Source organism: Rattus rattus, chromosome 2 (assembly GCF_011064425.1).
Source record: "Rattus rattus isolate New Zealand chromosome 2, Rrattus_CSIRO_v1, whole genome shotgun sequence".
Classification (NCBI taxonomy): Eukaryota; Metazoa; Chordata; class Mammalia; order Rodentia; family Muridae; genus Rattus; species Rattus rattus.
Window position 1 is genome coordinate 2,088,152 of NC_046155.1, and position 20,135 is coordinate 2,108,286.

General features: G+C 50.3%; 2 protein-coding genes across 2 annotated transcripts; both read right to left on the reverse strand.

The window, feature by feature from the left end:
* Positions 1-6,960: 6,960 nt before the first annotated feature.
* On the reverse strand, positions 6,961-9,391 carry LOC116894779 (developmental pluripotency-associated protein 2-like). The gene is given in 3 exon segments (XM_032896432.1): positions 6,961-7,475; positions 7,478-7,927; positions 9,385-9,391. Coding segments are annotated over 3 exon segments (972 nt in total).
* Positions 9,392-14,831: 5,440 nt separating this feature from the next.
* On the reverse strand, positions 14,832-18,128 carry Ap5b1 (adaptor related protein complex 5 subunit beta 1). Its single transcript, XM_032891132.1, has 3 exons — positions 18,055-18,128; positions 17,505-17,675; positions 14,832-17,408 (listed from the first exon to the last, which is right to left on the reverse strand). Exons 2-3 carry the CDS (start codon positions 17,652-17,654, stop codon positions 14,928-14,930), a joined length of 2,631 nt encoding a protein of 876 aa, XP_032747023.1. The 5' UTR covers positions 17,655-17,675; positions 18,055-18,128; the 3' UTR covers positions 14,832-14,927.
* Positions 18,129-20,135: the final 2,007 nt, after the last annotated feature.

Below are 20,135 nucleotides of genomic sequence, written 5' to 3' on the forward strand. Positions count from 1 at the left end.
CTTCAGTGTTTTTATGATCCTAGGGGATCCTGTTCCTGCATTTTCCAGTGGATGAGACCTCATTCATGATCCTTTTTTTCATTGCCTTCTGGCAAACCTTCAGGCCTCCTGGAAAGCCCTGGTAACCAGGCACCAGTCCTCTGGCAGTCAGCCTTGCCCTCTATTAAGCATGATGATTGTAAAGTATGAGACTCGCTGAAGGAAAACCCCAGACTCAGGTAGTATGAAAAGACAGCGAATGTATACTCTGCAGAAACAGCCAGCATGCAGGCCTCATCCAAGCAAAATGGTGACCCAGAGGGAAGCTCACAGGCCCCCTTGAAAGCCAGTTAGGGGTTTTCCAGTTGCAATTGGATCATCTTCACCAGGATTGGTTCAGCTTATGGTATGGGATATTAAGGTAACCCTCAAGGGAGAGAGGGTTACCTTATTTGGACTTTTTCCTGTTGTAAGCCCCTGGCCAGATGTTGGGGCAGTCGCTGAGAAGTCTGAGTAATTTAAGCTTAAGGCCCAACATGGCTGCCTGTTCTAAAATAGAGCGAGTGGATCTCAGTGATGATCCAGCAAATGGCTAAGTGGCTTGGTCCTCTTTGGTCCTCTCTGAGTCCTGGGCGTATCCTCCACTCTAGGCTTCTGGGACCTGACCCCCATCCTCGGGAAAAATGGCGTCCATACCTAATGCCTAAAACTTCCAGCCTCTTTGCCTGGCACCCGACCTGAAGGGCCTCAAATTTATTTGCTTTTGTGATAAAATTTAGATAACCACCTGATGGCACCTTAGATCCATATGATTCAGGGCCTTTACCACTAGTGTTTGTGAACAGGGAAACAGAAAGAGATTCCCTATGTCCAAGCATCTCTCTCTCTCTCTCTCTCTCTCTCTCTCTCTCTATTTATTTTATGTATGTATGTGAGTATACTGTCACTCTGTCACTGTCCTCAGACACACCAGAGGAGGGCATCAGATCCCATTACAGATGGTTGTGAGCCACCATGTGGTTGCTGGGAATTGAACTCAGGACCTCTGGAAGAGCAGTCGGTGCGCTTAAGCGCTGAGCCATCTCTCCAGCCCTGTCCCTACAAATTAGCTAAGCTGAACCTCCACTAAACTGGCTGGCCAGGGATATAGAGTCTTACCCTCTAAGGTCCAGCTATCTACTTCTCAGTCCATTACTCCAGATAGAAAATGCCTAATCCAGTCACCACCACCAAGGACAGAATTTCTGTCCTTCCTAGAAGTGGCTGGTTTCTTTTGTTCTTGAACCCCCTTTCTCCCTTCTTGCCCCCTAAATGAGGCAGCCCTTGGCCCCTCACACAAGTACCTCCTTACACCCATTGCCAAAACATCTCATAAGTGTCAGTGGGTTTGTCTAGCCTGAACCACACTCAGTAGACCAAATACTGTCTCTTAGCCGCACCCTTCCACTATCAAAGGGACTCAGCTGCTCTCACAAGCTTCTGATGTGACTCGAGCTGCTGACTTGACTCTGCTAAGCTATGTATGAATTGTTTGTTTCTTCTGGCTTTCTGCCACTCACCATGTATATATATATATATATATATTTTAAATTTGGGTGGTTTTTTTTTTTTTTTTTTTGACACAGGGTTTTTCTGTGTGGCCCTGGCTGCCTTGAAATGGGGTTAGGGTGAGAGGCTTTACTGACTGACACTTAAGATATCTAGCAGATATCTTGGGGCACTATGGTACCCAATCAAGTGGGGAATAAAAGATACCCTCTCGTTTTTTATATTTTTACAACGACTTGTCACCACTGAGGTGCTACAAAGTCAATGAGGCTTAGATTTACTAACAGCAGACATGGGTGGCCTTCACCTCTTCAGGGAGAAAAGTTGCTTCTATGTCAACCTATGGAGTACAGTGAAAGACGTCCAATAAGGCCAGACAGATCTCCAGAAACAGACAGCTCAACGCCTCTGGCCGGCGGCTCCTTGGTTATCCAGTATGGAGCTGGATACACCTTTGCCACCTGCTTTCTCCTCCTTTCCCTAGTCCTATTAATTGTGCCCTGTCTTACAAACTTCTTGCCTGCATTTCTTCAACAAATTCAAAAGATTTTTTAAAAGACCTTTAATCAGTTGTTATTACAGATTATCAGCCCCTGGCTACAGAACTAGACGCCTGAGACTCCTGAGTGTATACCTGCCCATGAAGATCAGGTTTGCCCATGGACTTCGGTGCCCACCCCCTCCCTATACAGCAGGAAGTAGTTTAATGTTGTCAGCCTCTTCCTCAACCCCTAATTTTAGTTACCAATGGTAAATAGGAATATAGGGAAAATGGGCCAAGGAAAGAGCACCTCGCCTCTGGACTGTCTATGAGCCCCAAGACTTGGAAAATCCCACCCCCCAGGACTCAGTGTTACCTGCCAAAACACCAATCAGCACTTCCAGCTGTGCTCATTGCACATGCCCCACCAGCTCACACTGCACATGCTCTACACCAGCTCACACTGCACGTGCCCCACCAGCTCACACTGCATGTGCCCCACCAGCTCACACTGCATGTGCCCCACCAGCTCACACTGCACATGCTCTACACCAGCTCACACTGCACATGCTCTACACCAGCTCACACTGCACATGCTCTACACCAGCTCACACTGCACATGCTCTACACCAGCTCACACTGCACATGCTCTACACCAGCTCACACTGCACATGCTCTACACCAGCTCACACTGCACATGCTCTACACCAGCTCACACTGCACATGCTCTACACCAGCTCACACTGCACATGCTCTACACCAGCTCACACTGCACATGCTCTACACCAGCTCACACTGCACATGCCCCACTAACTCACTGCATATGCTCTACAAACCCTAAAAAGCCTTCCCTTGCCCCACACTCTTCCTGTTCAGAGGCAGCTGCTATTTTATTTTTCTCCCCAATAAATCTATTTTGTGAGGTTTGTTGTGTAGTGTGACTTTGTGGTATTTGCTGGCTCCTGATAGCCAAGATATCTTTGTGCTAGAAAAACACTTAAATCCCAGACCAGGTTATTTGTTTTTAAAATAGTGGCCATCAATACATTTCTTTCTCAATGCATTTTTCCCTGAGACTTGTCCTGCATAGCTTTGTATATGTATAGTGGTTCTTGCTGGAAAGAACACTTTTTGTATTACAGTTTCTTTTGATTTTGTTGTTGTTTTGTTGCTGTTTTATTTTTGGTTTTGGAAACATGGATTCTCTGTGTGGCCCTGGCTGTCCTGGAACTCACTCTGTAGACCAGGCTGGCCTCAAGATCTGCCTGCTTCTGCCTCCCAAGTGCTGGTCATAAAGGTGCACACTGCCATGCTCGGCTGTCTTTCTTTGGGGGAGGTGTGTGTCATGGAGCACTATGAAGCTTTTCCCCTTCCACCATGCAGGTTCTGGCTTCTCAAAGTCAGATTGTCAAGATGGGCACCAGCACCTCCTCCTGGCGAGCTAGCTTGCCGGCCTCCTGTAGTCAGATTCTCCACATCGTCTCGTCTGTTGCTTTTTAACATGCTTTCACCTCTTCTACACTTTTTATTGGTTCAGACCCCCAACATTGATACGTATTGTCTATTTTGTTCCCAAAACAAAATAAAACTAGAAATGTTGGTCCAGTGCATTATAGACCTAAAAGAGAAGCCTTGCCACACAGTCAAGTACTCTATACAAACGTTAAGTTTAAATTTTAGTGGTTTACCCAGAAACCCAAGAGTGATATTTACTGTTTCTAGTAATCTTCATTTTCTTGGCTCTTGTCTTTCAAATAGTAAGGAGTTTGCTTTATTACACTTGTACATTTTCGATAACAGCACCGCTATTCAGTCCAGCATATATAAGTTCACCAAATATCAACACTGGATAAAGCCACTTTCTGGTTTTCAGAGGACAAACACAAATAGACCCATTCCTCAGTCATACTTGAACACTGGCCCCATATGAGCAGTGTCCAAATCACAAACAAAAGCAGGCCTCTCTTTCTAGTGACAGTGGGTGATGCCTCTTTACTAACCACAGCATTCACTTGCATCTGGTCCCCTGCTCAGTTAGGAGTTGTTGAGACATTCTCTCACAGGGCCTCGTGAGAAGGCTCAGAGGCCTGAGTTTGATGCCAGCCCCCACATGGTAGCTCACAACCATCTGTATTTCCAGTTCCAGGGGATTTGAGGTCCTCTTCTGGCCTCCTCAGACACCTGGTAGGCATGCAGTGCACTTACTCACCATTTATACATAAGAAAACTAAAACAGCCAGGCATAGGGGCACATAGGGGCACACGCCTTTAGTCCCAACACTTGAGAGGCAGAGGCAAGCAGATCTCTGTGAGTTCAAGGCCAGCTCAATCCACCTAATGAGTTCCCAGACAGGCAGAGCTATATGGTAAGACCCTATCTCAAAAATAAATAAATAAATAAATAAATAATTATCAGAAATCCCCTGCTTTGGGGTTGGGGATTTAGCTCAGGTAGAGCGCTTGCCTAGCAAGCACAAGGCCCTGGGTTGGTCCCCAGCTCAAAAAAAAAAAAAAAAAAAAAAAAAAAAAAAATCCCCTGCCGGAAGGCATTCCAACTCAGACATAAGCCCTGCTTCCTTAAATCCTTCCCTAAATCACTAAACAAATACAAATACCATGAGCCTTTGTTTGTTTGTTTGGTTGGTTGGTTTTGGTTTTTTTTTTTTTTTTGGAACTGGGGACTGAACCAGGGCCTTGCAAGCTTGCTGAGGCAAGCGCTCTACCACTGAGCTAAATCCCAACCCTACCATGAGCCTTTTAAGATTTCCTTTTTTGGGGGCTGGGGATTTAGCTCAGGGGTAGAGCGCTTACCTAGGAAGCGCAAGGCCCTGGGTTCGGTCCCCAGCTCTAAAAAAAAAAACAAAAAAAAAAAAAAAAAAAAAAAGATTTCCTTTTTATGTGCATGTGGGGTGCACTGAGAGACCAGAAAAAGACATAGGGCTGCTTAGAGCTGGAACTCAGTGGCTGTGAGCTGCCCATCGTGGGTGCTGCGAACTGAACTTGCAAGAACAGCAAGTGTTCTCAACAACTAGGCCATCTCTCCAGCCCCTCAAAAACCCTTTCCAACACCCTTACTAAGATCCACCATAGTGCAACAGTGTATACTTAGTTTGGCCAACTAAAGGAGTTGGTGGGCAGCAGCTGGTTAATTTATAGGAAGGGCTGTTTTAGTTTTTGGTCAAAAATAAAACAGGCAAGATGTGGTGGTGTAAGCCTGTAATACAAGCACTAAGAAAAGTAGAGGCAGGAGGGTGAAGAGTTGAAGGTTGGAGGTGGGGGGACTAGAGAGATGGTTTGGTGGTAAAGAGAACTGGCTGCTCCTCTAGAGACTGAAGTTCAGTTCCCAGCAACCACATGACAGTGCACACCTGTCGGGAACGCCAGTTCCAGGGCTTCCGACACCCTCACACAGACAGACATAAACACCAGCGAGCATACTCTAAAAACTATATATGTATATATATATATATATATATATATATATATATACTATAATATTATATATATAAAAAATATAATAGTTTTTAAAGGGTGTAAGTTCAGTCAGGGCCACACAGGAGGAAATCCTGTCTGGACAAAACAAACAAACCAAACAAAGCAAAGAAAAACCCAGTCACAAATGAGTGAGCGCGCATAGCCGTGTTCCAGTAAAACAGCGTTTGCAGAAGCCGGCGGTGGGCTCGATGAGCCCATCAGAGGAAATGTGCAGACCCTTCTCTAGAGTAACACTGTTGTTGTTGTTGTTGTTGTTGTTGTTGATACATTAATTTTCTCTGGTTATCTGCCAAATTCTTTTGCTGCTTTTGATGATTTTCATTTTGTGTTCTTGGATTTCCCAGAATCAGTCTTTTCCCTTTTGAATGATAATTTTGCCTCTTATTACACCCTGAAGTTTCTTTTCTAACTGTCCTAACTAGCACTTCCAGAAAAATCTCAGACATTACAGGTATGCCATTTAACCTGTGCATGCGTGCGTGCACACACACACAAGTTATGCTTTTTTTTTTTTGATCACTGTGGGAAATACATTTTAAAAAGTAGGGGCTGGGATTTAGCTCAGTGGTAGGCGCTTGCCTAGCAAGCACAAGGCCCCTAGGTTCGGTCCCCAGCTCAAAAAAAAAAAAAAAAAAAAAAAAAAAAAAAAAAAAAGTAATACATTTTAAAAAAAATATATTCAAGGCCAGCCTGTGCTGGGAGAGACGCTGTCATGAAACAACTAGGTATCCACCAGTATGGCATCAATTCATAAGACACATCTTGGACAATGGGATCTTAGCATTAAAGAGAAAAATCAATCGAGAACATGGATACTTCTCCCATGCCTACTCCTAATGCCAATCTGAAAGGGAGCATACTATATGATTTCAAATTTATGGCACTCTAGACACTTGTCAACAGTTAAAGATTGTTTAGCACAACCAGTGAACTCTATACTATAGTCAATAATATATTGACTAGTTAGTACTGGCTAGGAAGTGTGGTACAAGCACGTAAATCCCAACACTTAGGAAGACAAGTTTCTGGTCTACCTAGAAATTCCAGGCCAGCTAGAGTTACATGATAAAGCCTTAATAAAGGGGGGGGGGGAAACTATAAAAAGTATTTTCTATTTTCCTAATTTGAAACTGCTCCCCAACACCCCCCAATAAAAATCTATTTAAAAAAGTACAACAAAACAAACCCACTAAAACAATATCATTTCTCAGATAGCTAAGCATTTAGCAAATCCAGCACAAGACCATGAGGAGATGCCACAGATGTTAGCATTCGGCAGAATGTTATTACAGTAATGGATGTTGATTTGTCTGCAGAGTCTCCATTCTGCTGGAAGAGATAGGAGGAGGGGCTTCTGAAGACCGATGTCCAGAATTTTTAGCCATTCGAGGGAACACAGAATGTTTTTTCTTTGCTTCTTCCATTCCCTTCAGATCGAAATAAAATCTTGATATTGTCTAAGGTGGCATATTTGGTGGTGGGGCATTTTTCTTTGAATGGCTCCTCATTTTACCGCTCCTCATTTTGAAGTTTCTCATGAGCTTATTATTGCTGTGAACACATTCAGGACATAGCAAATTACCTTCCACTCCTGGTTCTGGGATAACACAGGCTGGTAACAGGAAGAGAAAATTCATCCTTTGGGGAGTATCTGGAACCCAGGTGAGACCAGCATGAAATTGCAGGCGAACCCAGCCTTTTCTATCTGCAGGGCACTGCCTGCCATGGACAACACACCATCTGACTCCAACGGTTTCTGGCAGAAAGGCCTCCACAGAAGAGGGAAGAGGACAACGATTCACAGACATAGACTGAGCAGCTCTCATAGCAATTCTTCCCCAGGCTGCGAATGTGGAGCCCTGAGCTGACGTTAGAATTTCCACTACACCATTCTCCTGCTTCTCACTTTGGCAGCTGCTTGGAAGCCCAATTCCTCTGAAGACCATCTTCGGTTTCTTGGGATACAGTTTTTGGCCTCAAGAGGTGTGTTGGGAATATAACATTCTTGTTTTGAATATGAATGTCTCCAAAGTCTTGAATAAACCTCAACTTTCTTGCCATCTGTACTTAAGTTATGATAACGACACCACTCCCGCAGAGTGTTCCGGGACACCTCATTAATCGGAGGCAGGGTGGGCGGAGGACAGGTGCCTAATATGATTCTTGCAGGATGTTTGATTCCCTCATACCTCACCTGAGAATGGACTGGTGGTTTGTGGTCTATGGTTGAAGAAACATTTAATTCCGATTCATTTAATTCCGAATCATTTAATTCCGTAGGATATTCTGTGGTTGTCTCCTCAGTATATGGGACCAGCGTTAAAACCAGACTTTCTTCATCCAAGTCTCCCTCAGATTGGTTCTGGTTGTAAGTCTCCTGGCCGAAGAATCCACAAGTTATGCTTTTGAGGTATGGTTTTTGTTCTGTCAGTTTTTTTCCTTGTTTATGTTGATCAGAGAGTCATGTTAGATTTTTATGTGAGTGTGTGTAGGTGATCAAGATTTCAACCCAGGTGGCGTTCCTATGGAAACCATCCACCTGGTTTTTGAGACTGGAACTCTTGAGTCCAGCAGCTAAGAGAGTGTACTGTCCTTTCAGAGGACGTGAGTTCAGTTCCTAGCACCTATGATAGGCAGCCACAATGCCTGTTCCTCTAACTCCAAGGAGTCCAACACCTCTAGCATCCTCAGGCATCTGTACATGCATGGGAGCATACCACAACATCACACACACACACACACACACACACACACACACACACCACACACATACCACACACACATACACACACACCAAACACACACCACACACACACAGCACATATACACACACACCAAACACACACCACACACACAACACATATACACACACACACACACACACACACACACACACACACACACACACACACACACACACCACACACACACACACACACACACACACACACACACACACACACACACACATACACATGCATACATAATTAAAAACAAAATATTAAATGAGAGAGATAGGCATTCTCTCTCATCGGCCCACAATTGACCTGATTAAAGGATCCAGAATACCTGACACTTGCTCCCTGCATGCTGAGGAAGCAGAGGACTTGGTCACTCCACAAAGCTCAGCATCTCCTTCCGCAACACCACTCTGGTGCTGTCAGCCTGCAGTTTCCTGGAGAGCTGTCAGTGCTGTCCTGGATGAAAGACCTAAGAGGCTGGAGTCTGGGTAGCAGCAGTAGAATTGATAATCTGGAGGAAGTGAAGATCTGTGTGTGTGTGTGTGTGTGTGTGTGTGTGTGTGTGTGTGTGTGTGGAGAGAGAGAGAGAGAGAGAGAGAGAGAGAGAGAGAGAGAGAGAGAGAGAGATTGAGAGTAAATGTGCAGGGAGCTGGGAAATGTCTTTAATCCTGGCACTCAGGAGGCAGAGGCAGGTAGATCTCAGTGAGTTTGAGGCCAACATGATCTATAGAGTAAGTTCTAGGACAGCTAGGGCTACACAGAGAAGCCCTGTCTTGAAAACACCAACCAAATACCAGACAAATTAAATGGATGGAACTACAGAAATCATCCAGAGTGAAGTCACCCAGACACCGAAGACCAACATGGTTTTCCAGGGGCCATGGAAGCATCAAACTTGCCATGTGCTGGGGCAATGGTAGCACAGAACTTCTGGGAGAGGCCAACTAATGACTGGCCTGATTTGAGGCCCACACCACAAGAGGGAGCCCATGCCCAACCCTGCCTGGTAGGCTGGAAACCAGAAGCTAGATAGCCTAGAGAACCGGACAGGACAGGACAGAAATCAAAAATAAAATCAACAAACTAAACGATGAGATGACTCTTAATGATCCTCTGCTATGCTCACAGATCAGTGCCTACCAGTCATCACCCGAGAGGCTGCCTCCAGTGCTGACAGGAGCAGAGGCAGATACCCACAGCCAGGTGTTAGGCAGAGAGGGAGGGCCCAGATTGGATGTCACCATCGGGTCCCTCTCCTCAGAGCTCAGGGAACCCCAAGGAAGAGGGAGAGGAAGAACTGTGGGGAGCCAGCAGGGTGAAGGACACTGGGAGAATACAACCCTTGGAATCAACGAGGCAGGTTCATGGGGCTTCCCGAGGGCATTAGTCAGGGTTCTCAGAGTCACAGAACTTATGGGCAGTCGCTATATGGTCAGGGAATTTGCTGATGACTTACAGTCTGTAGTCCAACTCCCAACAATGGGCAGCTGTGGAGAACTGTGAATGGGAGGTCCAAGGATGTAGTAGTTGCTCAGTCCCACAAGGCTAGTAGATTCCAACAGATGAGCTGGCGAGGAAATGCAAGCAGGAAAAGAAGGACGACTCTTCCTTCTTCCAATGTCCTTACACAAGTCTCCAGCAGAAGGTGTGGCCCAGATTAAAGGTGGGCACCACCATGCCTGGATCTGGGACTTGTTTTGTCCAAGGCTGACCTTGAACTCAGATATCTTGCTTTAGTCTGCTGGGATTCATAGCCACTATGCCTCAAGATCTCTGTGCCAAGATCCAGGTCAGAAACTTGTATCTCCCACCTCAAGAACAACCAGGAAAATTGCACTGAGACTAATGAGGCGACCAATCACAGAGCCTGCATGGATCTGTGCTAGGTCCTCAGCAAATGTTATGGTTGTAGGCTCGGTGTTTTAGGGGGAATCATGACAGTGGAAATGGGGGTGTGTCTGATTACTTTGCCAGCTTTTGGGAGTCTTTTCTTACTACTGGGCTGCCTCACCCAGCCTTAATGTGAGAGTTTGTGCCTGGTCTTACGGAGTTCGGGTGATGTCCGTGGTAGGCCTGCTCTTTTCTTGGTGGGAGACGGAAATAGGGACTGGAACTGGGGGACAGAGGATGTGGAGGCAGGAAGTTTTGATTGGGATGAATTTTATGAGAGAAAAATAAATTCATTCTTCAGGATAAGAATCTTCAGGAAAAAGGCATCTCAATATATGAATTGGGGTGGAGGACACCAGTACACAGACAGTGGCAACCTGTAATCTTCCAGTTCATAAAGGACCTGATCTAATCTTACTTGTGAGCTTAACGAAAGCATTTAGGGTACAAAGTGTACCAATTCTCTCAAGTCTCTTCCAGGAGTTAGAAGTAAGGGGCCCGGGCTGGAGGGATGGCTCAGTGGTTAAGAACACTGTCTGCTCTTCCAGAGGTCCTGAGTTCAATTCCCAGCAACCACATGGTGGCTCACAACCATCTATAATCAGATCTGGTGCCCTCTTCTGGCATGCAGGAATACATGCAGGCAGAAAGTTGTATGATGTATATATAATAAATAAATAAATATTTAAAAAAAAAAAAAAAGAAGTAAGGGGCCCACTGCTCTACCCATTCTCTTAGGCCTGCATCACCTCACCCAAACCAAATAAGGACATTGTTTTTTTTTAAAAATCCACAGAACAGTATCTGTCATGAGCATAGTTGCAGAGATCCATGACGAAATTTGCCAAAGAAAGAGACAGGGCTATAACTTGGCAGTAAAGTGCTGGCAGAGCAATCAGAAGACCCTAGATTTGAGCTGTGCGCATCACAAATGCCTGCTGGTAAGCCCAGCACTTGAGGATGAGGTCAGAGAACCATAGATTCAAGGACAGGCCTTATCTCATAAAAACCAGCACCATGCACACAGTGAGTGGACAAATGGAGTCTAACCACGCACGCACACAGACACACAGGTGCACACAGAGGCACACATGCACACATAGACACACATGCACACACACACACATATAGACACGTGCACACACATGCACACACACAAGCACACATTCACACACACACAAGAAGTATATGACATGATGAAGTGTGATTTATTCCAGGTTTGATAAACTGGTTTAACATTTAAAAGACATTGTCCTGGGGTTGGGGATTTAGCTCAGTGGTAGAGCGCTTGCCTAGCAAGCGCAAGGCCCTGGGTTCGGTCCCCAGCTCCAAAAAAAGAAAAAAAAAAAAAACCAAACAAACAAACAAAAAAAGACATTGTCCTGGGCAGCAGTGGCAGAGGCAGAGTTCAAGTCTAGCCTGGGCTACAGAGTAGGTTCCAGGACAGCTAGGACTACACAGAGAAACCCTGTCTCAAAAACAAAACCAAACAATTTAAAAAAAAAAAAAAAAAAGGTGGGTGTCGGAGAGATGGCGTGGTGGTTAAAAGCACACACTGCTGTCTTACGAGGATCAGAGCCCGGATCCCAGCCCAGATTATGTGGACCACAACTGTCTGGAGCCCTAGCTCCGCCTCCCATGCTTCAGGAAGAGAAGTGCCAATAATGTAAGGAATTCAATCATGCCTACGTGATGAGGCTTCCTTAAAAATCCCTGTTCAGGTAGCTGGAGGTTTCTGGAGGTGCCTGGAGGGTATCGCATCCCAGAGAGGACAAGGAAACTCTGCACTGCCCACCACACACTTTGTCCATGTGTCCCTTCCATTTGGTTATTTATCTGTGTCTTTTGTAATCTTTCTTAAACTGTGTGTTTGTGTGTGTTTCTACATGGAATGTATGCATGACAGCAGGTAGCTGTGGGGGCCAGACAAGGGTGTGGGTTCCCGTGGAGCTTGTCACACGTGGTCATGAGCTCTTGGACGAGGGTGATGGGAGCTGAACTCTCTCTACTTCCCTGTAATAATACACTTTGGCTTGTCAAGGCAGACTCACTCTGAAGGCACTAGCTGGCTTTGAACTGTTAGGATTATAGGCATGGACCACCAAAGCTGGCAGGCAGTGTAATCTCTCTTCTAATAAGCAGGTGACAGTAAGTAGAGTGTCCCTTAGAAACTACCAAACCTAGACACGTGGTTGTGGAGACCCTGATATACAGCCTGTTGGCCAGAATGCACAGGCCACAACTTGGGGCTTGTCATTGGTATATGACCTGTGCCACAGAACACATAACTGGTTTTGGTGGGTGTTCATCTGGTGTCCAGCACTGAAGGGGTGGAGGATAAAACAGAGGTTCATGGGTTGGTTCATCATTTCATGGGCTAACTGTCCCTTTGTGTGTGCGCTTGTGTCTGTGGTCCTGTGTGAATGTGTGTAGTGTGCCAGAGGTGGACACTGGGTGTCTGACTGCACTTCACCTTTCTGAGGCAGGGTCTCTCTCTGAACTTAGGGTTTGCTGACTCAGCTACACTACTTGCAAATATGCTGGGGGGGATGGGGTAGCACCCACCTTTAAGCGCTGCACTGGGGAGGGAGAAACGAGTAGGTAGTTTGATGCTAACCTGGTCTACAAAGTGAGTTCCGGGACAACCAGGACTACACAGAGAAACTGTTTTGGAAAAACAAAACCCAAACAAACAAAAAAACCGACTTCCGGAGACGCTCTTACTGTCTCGTCTTTGCCTCCCGCCCTCCCTGAGAAGAGGAGGCCTCGCTTTACATGGTTGCTGGGGCTCTCAGTACTTTACTGAGTCACCTCCCCAGCTCTGACGCCTAGTCTCTTCATCTTGGACTACAGCTTACCGCACTTCTTGCATTTGTGAGAAAAGACTGTTTTTTCGGTGTCCTCTCCCTACTCTGGCGATGGAGCCGGATGACTACTGAGATGCTCTCAGTTAGACATAAAGGTGTCACGGCGCTCTCTAGCAACAGTAGGCTTCGTGGGCATGGGGACACACTGGCAGCACCCACCATCTCAGAGCACTGCAGACAGGAGAGCTTGCCCGGCCAGGCAGTAGCTCCAGCGGTGGCTTCTGTGGAACCTGCTCTCTAGCTCCCCGAACAATTGTGTAAGGAACTGACCTACATCCCCTTCTCTACTCAGACCAGCTGGAGAAGTTTCTAGAACAGCCAGCTTCCTGATCTGGCAGTGGCTTTCAGGGTGAGTGCTATGTAGCTGCTTCTTCCTCATTGAAATCTCTCTCCAGGCTCAAAAGTCTCGGGAAACTTGAGGATTCGGAAGCTCAGAAAGTCACAGGGCTGGCAAGGCCCATCCCGCACATTATAAAAGTTGTCAGCAGTTTCAGGTGAGGAATCTCAGGTGGAGCTGGCCGCATGGCCCATAATGCTACAGCAGCTTTCCCGAGTGATCACCTGAGCTGGAACAGCCTTTTTAGTGACACAGCTAGATCTGAGTGACCAAACTCTTGGAAGCAACTCCAGTCCACTCTCTGGCTCACTAGCTAGACTTGAATGGAATTTTCTTCTTTGGCCTGTTGTAGATGCCAACCTCTGGAGTGTAAAATTACTCAACAGGAATAACTCATCGCCACAGCTCGCACCAGAACCTGGCCTTTTGCCACAAACTGGCCCAAGCCTTTTCTCGTTCTCTCCTAGACTGACTTGTAAGAAACCCTGTAAGATCAGGGGTGCCCCCCCCAAAAAAAATCCCCTCCCCAGAACAACGGAGGCCCAAGGTCATTCTATCACTCAGCGGTAACCAATAGCTTCTCCTGTGCATCCTGCTGGGGTCTTCTCGGGGCTGAGGGCTGGGGACTGTGTCTGTGTGTCCTGCTGGGGTCTTCTCACGGCTGAGGGCTGGGGACTGTGGCTACTGCAGAGCTCTGCTGAGTGAGGCAATGGTGACCTGCCATGGGGTGACCAAATCCTACTCCCTCCCAGCCTGACCTCAGGAAGTCACTTAACTCCTTCAGCTGGCTACTTCCTCGGCTGTGGGGGGAGACCTGCAGCAATGTTTCAAGGATGACATGAGGTAATTATGTGTGGAATACCAGCCTGGTGCCTGCCAACAGTGATGTATCTGCGTCCTCGGTGTCTTGCGCATTTGGAGAAAGGACCTGGAGACGTTCTCAAGTTCTTTGTTTTTGAGACAGGGTTTCTGTGTAGCTCTGGCTGTCCTAGAACTCACTCTGTAGGCCAGGCTGGCATCAAACGCAGCAATCAATCCACCTGCCTCTGCCTTCCAAGTATTGGGAGGAAGGTGTACCACCAACACCTGCCTGAGAACAAGGAATCTGAGGAGATTCCTAAGCAGACTGGATCTCCTAAGGGCTGCCATTAAAAGCTAAGTTTGGGGGGTTGTTTTGAACTAGATCATGTGGGCCCTCCATCTGCTCAGAACTGACCCTTTCTGGCACACCCTGTACAGTTAGGTCCAACCAGCTCTACCCAGGAAGGGGCTACGTAGTCACCCCTGTTCCAGGCTGCTCGCTCACCGTGTGAGCTCAGCTGGAGCAGAGTTGGGAGGCCCAACGTCAAGCTCCAGCCTTCATGATTAGTTGCACAGGGCTCTTAGGCCAAGTCAGACCCAGTGAGAAACATGTTCGGACTATCTGGGCAAGAATTATGGAAGTCTGTAGCTTGCTCCTAACAGGGGTCCAAAAGAAAACAAGCCAGCAAGAGTTGTCAGTGAATGGGCGTTTATGGGGCAGCAGCTACAAGAACGTGCTCCTTTGGCAGGCTCTCACCAGCCACAAGTGCAGTCTCACCTGGCATTGCTCAGTGGGCTGCAAGCCCACGGAGGTAGTCCCCCACCAGGGGCAGCACGGCCCAGTCATCAGTCCTGAGGGCCACAGGCACACCGTCCACCTGAGCTTTCTCCAGGCGCAGCAGCAGCATGGAGTGAGGGGGCAGGCGGACAGCTATGAGGTAGGTGGTAGGGGGCTGCGCCACCACGACAAAGGGCTCTAGGTGTTGGGACACCAAGGCCTCCAGGCCCTGTGGCCCAAGTGGACACCACACACGACTTTCTACACCCTTTGGCAGGCAGGAGTTCCAGAGCTCATCAAAGAAACACAACTCAGAGCCCTTGGGGAGCTGGGGGAAAGGCAGGAAGAGGTCAGCAAAGTTCACAGACAGGGGTGGTAGGTGGGCATGGCACGTGAGGCCGGCCGGTGTGGTGTAAAGGGCCCGGACATGCAGGCGGGCGGGGGCTGGGCTACGGGGCTGCAAAGGCAGGTGCAGAGGATGGGCAGGTTGTCCTGGACGCACAGAGGGTATGTGGACAGCCTCTACAGGCTCGTACAGTTGTCCTTCTACACGGAAGCGCAGCTCCAGAGAGTACACAGGAGTATCCAGCGCCTGCACCTGCAGATGCAGCACCGGGAGTGGGCCTTTGGCCTTCTGAGGCCCCACACTCAACTGAATTGGAGCTGAGGTCTCCTGCACCATCAGTGCTGATGCGAAGCCCTGGTTCTCAGCCATCAGTGACGAGGCCAGCGCAGGGGCAGCCAGTGAGGGGCCCAGTGCCATCCCCAACTTAGAACTTGACAGATGGGACAAGAGGACATAGTACAGTCGGGCATGGTCCCGCCCATCAGCGTTCTCCAGCTGTCTGGCCAGTTCCTGCAGCAGGTCTGCCAGCCCCTCTCCCCCACCCGTCCGGAGCAGAGCACGGCACACCCGCAGTAGGGCCTGGTGTAGGCCCCAGTCGGTGCAGTGTATGGCTGCAGCCTGTAGAAAGCCAAGGATGGCACTCTGAGTGGCTCCCTCTGCCACCTTTGCCAGCATCTGCAGGTGCCAGCGAAGTGCTTCGTTCTCGCCTGGCCTGGCTACCACCTCTCGTAGCAGCACCTCCCTGAGGGGCTCTCTCAGCTCAGGGCTTACCTCATCTAAGAGGTCCACAAAGTGGGGAGCCAGGGAAGGTCGGGCTCGGTACAGTTGGGCCAGCCCATGGACCAGAGATGTCCGGACTGTGGGCTGTCTGGTCAGGCAGCTGGTAACGAGGTATGAGGCCTGGAAACAGAGAGTGGCCAAGGCTCGGGGACCGCCATCCAGGGCTGCCCTCTGCTGAAGACCGGCCAGCAGCTCCTGCAGGAACCACTGTGGGCCCTGAAGCTGGCCTTTCTCCTCTTCCTCATCATCAGCACAAAGCAGGCACAGCAAATGCAGGCGGGCCAGGAGGACCATAGGGTCATGAAGGAGACTGGGCATGAGGCCCCGGCGTAACTGGGGCCCCAACAGCAGTGGGGCAGCCTCTTCCCCTTCTGGACCTAATGGACAATTCTCAGGGAAGCTCAGGATGCAGTGCAGGTAAAAGAGGTGTGTGGGCGAGGGTAAGGCTGGGTGTTGTGCTACCAAGGTGAGCCTACGGAGCAGGAGCGCTTCATCCTGAGCAGTGAACAGGGCCTCACCGAAGGCTGCCTTGAGAGATAGAACTGAGTGTAACAGTGTCAGCTGTGCTGTGCCCAGCAGCCGAACTAGCTGTGGCTTGAAAAGCACTGGTGGCTGTCCCCGAAGACCCCGAAGGGCCCAGCCCAACAGCCACACAAGTTGGGCCTGAGCCACGGGAGTGAGCAGATAGGAAGTGTCCAGAAGCTGGGCCACCGCAGCCTTCAGCTCTCGCGTGTCCTCAGGGCTGGGATCCAGAATTGGAAAGTCACGTTCCTCCTCCCCAGCTGTGGGCCAGCCGTGTGCCTGGGGCTTAAGATGGACATCCCATTCTTCAGCCAGTGTCCAGTCCCAGGGACAACTCCCAGGGGAGGAGTCCTTAGCCACAAGCAGGCCTTGCAGGCCAGCCCCAGACCTGGACTGTACCACCAAGGTGTTATGCAGAACAAGGGCGAGAAGCAGGCTGACAGGCTGGATGGGACCCTTTTGCCCTAGGAGGCTCCGCAGCACCCCCAGGGCGCCGGCCAGCAACCCAGGCTTACAGCGCTCAAGTTCTCGAAGGCATTCACACGCTGTGGCCTGTAGATGGCGCTGCTCTGAGGTGGTTCCAAAGCTTCGACCCATGTCTTGGCCAGAAGCTAAGCCAAGAAGTAAGGGCAGGAGCCGGCTGGAAGCTTCCGAAGTGGGTCCGAGAGCACCACCTGATGCCAGGGCTGTAGTGGCTGCTAACAACAGGAGCCTCCGGAGAGCTGAAGGTTTTGAGGGCAGGAGGACAAGCGTGTCCAACAAGGAGGTGGCAGCAGCCTCCGCGGCAAGGGCATCAGGCCAAAGTTTGTCAGAGTACTCCAAGCTCAGTGTCAGTAAGGAAACCTGAGAGGGAGGATTTAAGAGGAACTCATTAAATTCAGCACGCAGTAGTATGAAGTAACCATGTGGACCATGGCAAGGCACGCGGGCAGGACCTACCTTGGTCAGCTCGCTTAGCTTTTCACTCCTTAGGTCACTCAACAGGTCGTGACCCAAATCCTCACCTTCGGCACCTGCCAGAAAGGCGGATGGGCTGGCTCGGAAAGCCCCCAGGCGCTGGGCCCAGGCTTCTCGACTCAGGGGACCCATGGTCAGTCATCCACTTAATCTCTGCGGAAAGAAGGAGCAGATCCTTCGGTCATAGACACCGAGGCGAAGAAGCGCAGGCCTTTACGGCCGCTAGAGGGCGCCCAAGTCCTCTGCCTTCCCTGAGGGGCGGCTGTCACCCTAGGGCCGTCTTGCAGACCCCAGCAGAGACGCCACCCCCTCCCCCCAATGCCCAGGTCCCAAGATGAAATCTGGAGGCTTCGGAGATGATGCCGGAAGCAACAGCTCAGGCCTCTACAGGATAGGACCCGCAGCGATCCGGGTGGGGGTGCCCGGGAGGTGCGTGCTGAGAGCTCATTAAGCCTTCCGCCTACGAAGGGCATCGAAACCACAGCGTCGCTCGGGTCCCTGGCGCCCGTGGTAACGGGTCGGCCTCTCTCACCGCTTGAGCCAGCTGCCGCAGGCGCTCGGTCGGCTCCTTCCGGGCTGGCAGGCTGGCGGCGCGGGCGGGCGGGGCGCGCGGCGCGTGGGCGGCCGGGACGGGGCGAGCCCAGGGGCGGGGCGTAACGGAGCCTCCGCCTGCCACGCCCGCCAGGCCGGCAGGTGCCGACTCGCTGGTTTCGCCAGGTCTGAGTAACTGTCTCGCCGTGCAGGCCCCCTGCCCCGAAACCGCCGCAGGCACGGGCAGGGGCGGAGTTTGGAGGGCCGGGCTCCGGGTCCGCTCCCGGATTGAACTGCGTTCCCAGGCCCTGGAGCAGAACAGCGGCTTGGGCAGATCGGGAAGATGGCCAGCGCGTCCTCCAGTCGTCCCGCCCGGGTCGCGGGACCGCACGCTACAGCCGGGCTGCTTGAGTGCGGGTCTTCGGTCGGCCGCTGGGAGGCGCGCGAGGCGGAGTCCCTGGGCAGAGCAGGAAGAGCAAGGCGTGGGTCACTGCGGGACCGGTCAAACCGGCGCCGCAGGGCTTGGCTTGGCGTCCTCAAAGCTGACCGGGCGTCGGGGGGGACACCTCGCTCTGCTTGGGGGTGAGGAGCCGGCGCCAGGGTCGCAACCGGATGGTAGCTGTTGACCTTTGCCCTAAGTCGCACGGATTGCCAACAGGGGTCGGGCGGGCTAGAGTACAGCGTGCGGGGCGGGGTCTTAAGATGCCGCAAAGCCGAAAAACAACGGGAGTCTGACTCTGGGAGTGCGTGTTGGCGGGGCCTGGAGGGTCACTCAGCTCGTAACACACCTAATATGAACGGAAAAACCAAGGCTTGAGAAGACAACGGCTGGGCTGCCAGATACCTGGGGCCAAGTAGTACATACACACTGCCTACCGGAGTCCAGAGGGCTGCATCTGGGCTTGTGGCTCAGGAGTTCCAAGCTGAGGGTGCCCACTGGCCTGCTAGTTTCCGGGGGCACAGACCTTCTGGAGTCTAAATCTCATGCTCACAGTCCTATAAAGCCTCCTGCTAGTCACTTTGAAGGTGAAACACCTAAGCCCCCATTGCTAGCTTCTGGCCGCTATACTGACCTGGCTGCATATGAGAGTGGTGAGGTAGAGTCCTAAAAGGACGGTTGCCTGGGACACCAGAACAGGGGAAGTAGAAGAGAGGATGAAGACGGCGCGGGAGAAGGGGGGGGGCAGGATAGAGCAAGACCAGCTAGAAGACCTGGCCTCGGCTTCGGCTTCTCTGGGTTCTGGCACCACAGCTGACTCACAGGCGACAGCTCTAAACCACTTCCCTCTAGGTGCCTCAGTTTCCCCATCTATAAATTGGGAGTGATGACTACTGTTCAAGAAGCTTTGGGGTGGGGCGCCTGGCTAATTAGGCCCAAGATGAAAGGGGCCAGGGTGAGAGCCCCTGGGCTGGGAAGGGAGGTTGGGGTAGGAGCCTGTCTGGTTGGCCTGTCTGAGGCCCAGAGGGCTCTGATAACTGCAGGTCTGGTCTCCCAGCTCTCCGGGAGCCAGAAAGGATTATTAAATCCTGTTGAGGAGAGAGGCTTCCAGGGGTCAGGGAGTCCAACTCTGGCTGTGTCCCAAGCTTCTGATGCTGTAGCCTTTGCCAACCTCCAGCCTCCCTGGGCTTTGGTTCTTTGAGGTGGCATGTGTGGTTTCCAGAACTGTGATGGATTTATCTTCCTGAACTTACCAGGGCTCATGGCCAGCCCTGGGTACTGAGGGTGGGTACCTGTCTCACATGGACTTTCAGAAGCTCAGACAAGGCAGAGTCATTTGCACAAAGCCCCTCAGCCTCTTGTAAGTAGGACTAGGTTTCTACTACATGCTCCATCTGCTACCCTCAGCGCACTTGATGTCCAAGTCCCCGAATGGGCCCTGTTCTCATCTGCCTGCCCAAGTATCCTCTTAGGAGAGGCAATGTTTGCTTTGTCCTGGCGACAGACCAGGCAGAAAAGAAGTGCCCTCAGCTCCTCGTCAGGCCCTCTTGAGAGAATGACCTGTTTGGTGTAAGGAAACAGGCATTTCCCTCATCTCTTCCCTCCTCTTCTGCATTTCCACCCCTTTCCATGCAGCTGAGTTC

Bases quoted from the DNA above. Each gene is read 5' to 3' on its own strand.
- Ap5b1 (XM_032891132.1), bottom strand. From the start codon at position 17,654: ATGGGTCCCCTGAGTCGAGAAGCCTGGGCCCAGCGCCTGGGGGCTTTC. The intron at 17,409-17,504 runs GTAGGTCCTGCC...CCTCCCTCTCAG, and splicing joins AGCTAAGCGAGCTGACCAAG to GTTTCCTTACTGACACTGAG.